The sequence below is a fragment of the Saccopteryx bilineata genome, chromosome 1, assembly GCF_036850765.1.
Source record: "Saccopteryx bilineata isolate mSacBil1 chromosome 1, mSacBil1_pri_phased_curated, whole genome shotgun sequence".
NCBI lineage: Eukaryota > Metazoa > Chordata > Mammalia > Chiroptera > Emballonuridae > Saccopteryx > Saccopteryx bilineata.
The window spans coordinates 48,426,794-48,432,793 of NC_089490.1; the positions used below are offsets into that span (position 1 = coordinate 48,426,794).

Sequence of the window (6,000 nt, forward strand, 5' to 3'; positions counted from 1 at the left end):
TTATCATGGAAGCTGTGCTGTCCACTACAGGAGCCATCAGTCACATGTGGCTATCAAGCACTTGAAACGTGGCCAGTACAAAATGAAACGCACTGCAAGCATAAAATACACACTCAACCTCAAAGACTTAGTACAAAAGATGTAAATTAATTTACTAACAATTTCTATATTGATTACATGTTGAAATGATATTGTGATATTATTAGAATACATTAAATGATATTAAATATATTATAAATATTAGTATCTCCTGTTTCTATTTCCTTTTTTAATGTGACAACCAGAAAATTTTAAGTTACATATGTGGCTTACATTTGTGGCCCACAATATATTTCTATTTCACACTTCCAAACTAGAGAATCAAGGCCCCAAAAAAGGATCCTATTAAAATATAATTATTAAATGCTGCTGTAAGAGGATGAGAGACAAGAAAAGACACAGCCTAAGAAGGCAAAAAAAAAGCTGTGCCATGTGGAAAGAAATACAAATTAAAAAGATACAATGTGAGAAATATGGAAATAATCAGTAGTAGATAGTAAAATGTCCTTTTTAACTGCACTTTGCTAACCAGCCATTATCTAATTCAGAATTGATTTTTTCCACTTACATCATTTCCAACCTAATTCTTTTCCTAATAATTTCCAAATCTTTCTGATTTTCAAATAACTATTTTCTTAATGAGCAGCAACTAGGCCACTTTAGTGAGTTATCTAAAAATATCTTTAGTAGGGCTTCCAGAATTCCGCAAATAAAATTCCTTCTTCACAGTGACACAGAAAGGAACTTTAAAGGCTACCTCATCTGCACATTACGTCACAGAGGCCACTTTGAAAAACCTTTCCATTCACAAAATACTAATCAGATAAGAAGAGCCAGCAAGTTTTTTCTCACTTTTCTAAACATGCCATACATTGTAGAGACTCACTGTTTTTCCTATCTTAATTTCTTGTACCTGCAATCATGAAATAGAAAATCAAACACAACAAAAAAGGCTTTGAAAATTTCAGTGTTGCTTGAAACAGCTTGGGTTTTCCCACAGCCTTTTAAATAGCAGAACCCACCCTTGAATTTTTCACGTCTGTTCCATGCAGAAGTATTTTTTTCCCCTTAACTCCATCAGAGCATTTCTTTATTGAAAAAAAAAAGAGAGAGAGAGAGAGAAAGGAAGGAGGGAAAGAGGGAAAGAAGGAAGGAAACAAAGGAGGCGGGGGGGAAATTTTAAGATGTCTTTTATGGTATTCCATTTTCCTTGCAGGACAAAAAATCTAGTTTGTCAGGTCTCCAATGACAATTGAGAGCATTACAGAAGCCCCCATTTGGTTAATGATAGAAATGGCTTGTTTAGCAAATACTGAGAAATTAAGGCATCAAGTGTACACAAGAAAAAGAAGTGAGGTTGAATATCTATCAAAAGCCCTTCGTTCTCCAGAGGGGGAGGACACTCAGAGCCATTTTGCAGACCTTGGGTCTAGGACCTCCCATTTCACAGCCCCTAACCAACTCAGAGCTCAGGTCTGGTGCTGAAAGGATGAGAGAGGAGGAGGTGGTGCCCCGCTGGTCTGGCTCCCGTTCGCTTCCTGGGTTGGGAGCTCTGGCCCAGACCCAAGCCGTCTGCGTCGGGCTGGGCCGGGGCCACGCGCCTCCGAGCCTGGCGAACCAGACAGACACAGCAGCAACCCCGGGCCACGCGAACACGCCCCGAGCCCCGGATCTCTACTTGCCACCCATCCCCTGGGCGGTTTGCCTGCTACCTCATTTGCCTGCACGGTCCGCCTGTCCGACTGAGCTCCCCACAAAACACACAAACGCGCAGAGCCGGCGCTGTTGGAGTCTTTTATTTTGTCCCGTCACCGAGGTCGCAGCCCCAAGCCAGGTGGTTGTTAACCAGCTACTCGCCTGAGCCCGCCCGCGCACCGGGGCTCCGGGGTGGCGCCCGGAGGTATCCAGTCTGGAGAGCCGGGCGCAGCCGCTGCCACCACTCGGACAGCTGATCTTCTTGGAAGGCGGCAGTGCAGGTGGCAGTGTGGACAGCACACCGCAGAGACAAGCGCTAGGAGACCACACAGCACTGTACGGAATGGATTAAGCAGAATACGGAAGAGCTGGACCGGAGAGCTGGAAAGTGGACAAACCTCAGCAGAAAAGGGAGTTTCTCTAGAGGAGAGAAATCCCCGGAGAAAAGACAAAGTGCGTGGAAACAGAGCAAGCAATGGAAGGAAGATTCACTTGGCTTTTCTTTTCTATAATTCTGCGTTGTCACTGCGGGAGAGTGAAGGAAGAGTCTTTTTTTTTTTTTTACCTTCTGCCTCAGTGGAAGACAGGAGCAGGGCCGCACCCAGGATGGTGAGCGCTGGGGGTAGCCTGGTCCTCATGCTTGGCCTGGGCCTCCGAGCTCACAGCCGCATGAAGGGGTCTACGGGAGGAAGCAGTGACCGCATCAGAACCGGTTCTGGGCAGGCCTGGAACCAGGTTAGAATCAGAGCCTGGCCATGGGCCAGGACCCAACCAAATCTGCCTTAATAACCAACAGGGCCAAGCCCAGCATATAATATAATGGGCTTATTGTGGAACAGTGGAAGTCAAGTTCATCTACAGCAGTTTAATCGTGGCACTAAGAGAGAGTTCAAGTTTAAAGAGGGTCCTGTTTTCCTGGCTGCCGGTCCTGCTTAGCATCCAGGGTGAAGGCCTTACCAGGCCCCACATGACTTCATCCTGCCTTGGTGATGGCTAATTCAGAGGTCATTTTATCCCTGACTCAACTAAATGTCTCTTCCAGCTGGGGATTTTATTTGGCCGGCCACTTTTTCCTAGCTGCTGAACTCTTTAGGTAACTGTACTTTAATGGTCTCAGGGTAATTTGGAAAAGTATAATAAACCTCTTCTACTCTCTTTTTTTCTTCATTTTGTTCTGCCTACAAATATGCAGCTCTTTAGGTCTGTAATGGATTATACAGAAATATGTAAGGCCCAACTGAAACCTGACCCTCCTGCTAGCTGTGTTGTCTTCACATCTGATAAATCCTTTAGGCAAAATTAGAGAAAAACAACTCTAAATTACATAATAAAAAAGAGACAATAGAAAAGACAAAACACTCTTGTCTGTTTCCTGATGATTTTTTTATAAAAATTCTCAGTAATAATTAATCTTTTTATTTAATTGTTTATTTATCCCAGAAGATTACAGGTATGTGTTGCTCCAGAGAAGAATATGTCCTATTCTAATTTTTCCTGACTCTGTAACTAGATTATTAATTCCTTAAAGACAAAGAGTCTTATTCCTCATTTGTGGTTCCCAGCACACAGTAGGTGTTTAATAAATGTGGGCAGAAGGGAGTCTTCTAAACCATTCTAAGGTCTAATCCAGAAACAGAAGCCGCTAGCAATGAACTGAACTGGGAAGCTGCCAGCAATAAAACATAAAAAGACAGTTGAGTCTGGGCACATAAATTATTGTAAGGCAACAGACTAGGCCTCATGAAAAATGGAGTCATGCTTGGGAATCCAAAAATGATCCAAAGGTCAAGTCCTCTTTGAGAAAAGAACCCGACAAGCTCCAACCAGGTCTTTCCAAATTATTGGCACAGTATATTAGGGCAGCTTTCCTCGGCCTGAGTGTAAATTGCATTTTAAATGTCTGGTGAACAGGCGTGCCAAATCTGCCCAGAGCTCTTTTTTATGAAGCCAAAATTAAAATTTTGGCGCTGCTCTGGAGAGCCAAGGGCTTTAGCAATTTTTTTCTTCCCAATTAACAACTGTTTGACATTTCTAACTCTCTTCTACATCAGTGAAAAGCAAAAAGTGAGACTGGCCCATTGTTCCCGTCATCTGGCCTTTACTTTGCTATAATAATTTCCAACTCAGTTGGCAGTCGTGCTCACGAAAAGTTAAAGGCTGACAATCGACCCACCGAAAAGTTGTGTGCAAATATTTTTTAAAACCGCTAGTCTCCACAGAAAACCCGAGTAGTGAAGGCGCTTTTGTCTGGGTCTAGAACGCCACCTATCGGCTACCTGATTCAGTGGCAAGAATGAATCACGTCGTGTCTGGGTATCTGAGCATCTAGCATATATTGTTCTTCTTCCTTTTTTAAGTTTTCTCTTCTTTTAGCCAAAACATTTATCTGAATGCTAAGCAATACTTCATTGAGCATTCTCAGACATAAATGTCTGAAAACGGCAGCCCCTACGTGGCAGCGAGGATTCCCTCACTTCACCCTCATGAATGAAAATGAGTCATTTGAGGGGTGGGGGGAGGGGTGTCGGGAAGGGGAGTTTTAAGGGATACATCTTCTTCTGCCAACTTTCTCCTCCCCACCCCGGTGTAAGAGGTCAATTCCTTAATTTAAAATTTAAAAAAATTACACCTTCCCCAACCCCGCTGAGGTCCTAGATCCTATGCTCCCCTACCCACCGAGACCTCGACATGAGTTGGCCAAGGGCAAGTTTAGCGCTCATTTCCTTTCTTGCCCCCTCCCTACCCCAGCGTACCAGCATACTGGTTGAGGTGGGGGGGCAGGGGGGCCTGGAAAGCCCCGAAATGGTCACCGGGGGATCCCTGAGGGTGTTCGATTTGAAGTACCTTTTCTGCTCCCTGGCTACCGGTCTTCGATCCGTAAACGAATCTGGTTGTCCACACTCTATAATCCGTACACTCTAGGATTTGGGATGGGAACTACCTAAAAGGTTCACCGACCCGGAGTAAGGCCTCCCTCCACCAATAACTCGGGAAGAGGGGAGAGGGAGCTTTCTCTAAAAGCTAGGGAAATTCGGCCAAGACTGAGTTCCCTAGAACTAGACTATCCCGCCATCTCGGATGCTTTGAAAAGCAGAGGCACGAGCCAGAACACTCAACCAGGAATCTGTCTCAAGATGCCACACACACCCGCGCAGCCTCGACGAGCTACAGAGCACTCCACCAGCCCTCCAAAGAATTCCACACCATGCGTCACCAAAATACTTTCCCTGCGCCCTGCACCACGGCATCCCCGGCAAAGCTGCAGTCGCTGCAGTCGCGAGACAATGAGGACGAGTGGCCACAAAACCAGTCGCACCCTTCATTGAAATCAACAGCATCTATAGATGAAATTCCGCTACAAACAGAAACACTTAACAGGGTGCTTGACAGACACAGCCACTTGCATTAGCTCTTAAGAAAAGCTACAATTCTTTCTTCCTGAAAGATACAAATGAATCACACAATGCCAGTATCCCTGGCAAATCTCAGGCAAGTCTCCACACTTACAAGTCTAAACGGTCCTCGCCCGGGATCCTTAATGGTTTAGGGCGGAGCAAGCGACAGTCTAGAAGCAAGTTTCTCTAGTTATCTTTGTAAGGGATGGGGCGAGGGGGGAAAGGCTGGAAGCCGACGGACCTGAGGCGGCCGTGATCCAGGCAGAGGCGGCGTGAGCGGCTTTCCGACGTTGTAGAAAACTGCGCTCGGTGCGACCCCCGCACGCTCGGACTATTGGCGCGGCGCTGCGCTGCAGGAGCACCTGGCGGCGGCCAGGAGCGGAGCAGCGGCTGGGCCGCGGAGCAGGAGGAGGAAGAGGAGGAGGGGAAGAAGGGGACCGGGAAGAGCGGCAGGAGCAGCGGAACGGGCTGAGGCGGCCAGGGCCCGCAGCTGCCGGCGCGCGGACGCGTCTGGAGAGGCTCGCCTTTGTCGAGTGGGAAGAGGCTCCGCGCCGCGGGCTACTTAATAGAGGGCTGTTCCCAGCTCTCAGTTTACTCGGTTACGAAACGCCTGGGAAGGTGGACGGCTGCCACGGGGTGATGTATGCTCCTCCGGCGGTGAAGGAGGTCTACTTTTGGGAACGTGTGCATACTTCGAGCATTCCTTCGGCGTGAGGTGGCGATCGCGGTAGTAGCAGCGCCCCGCCGGGGGGCGGGGGAGGGGGCCCCGGGGGGGGGGGAGCGGGCGGGGGACGCCCGCAGCCGGGTCGCTGCCAAAGGAAGCCGCGCACTCCTCCGCTCGGGGCGGGCTGGGGAGCTCGGGTTTCCCTAC

The 6,000-nt window shown here is 47.6% G+C and overlaps 1 protein-coding gene across 3 annotated transcripts in view; it reads right to left on the reverse strand.

Moving 5' to 3' along the window:
- Positions 1-5,759, reverse strand: part of COL12A1 (collagen type XII alpha 1 chain) — a 125,270-nt gene extending 119,511 nt beyond the window's left edge. For all 3 annotated transcript variants that reach the window (XM_066253727.1, XM_066253717.1, XM_066253726.1), the window contains exons 1-2: positions 5,371-5,759; positions 2,300-2,413 (exon numbers count right to left, since the gene is read on the reverse strand). In XM_066253727.1, coding sequence (XP_066109824.1) covers positions 2,300-2,372 — 73 coding nt within the window. In that variant the 5' untranslated portion in view covers positions 2,373-2,413; positions 5,371-5,759. The remainder of the gene's footprint in view (positions 1-2,299; positions 2,414-5,370) is intronic.
- Positions 5,760-6,000: the final 241 nt, after the last annotated feature.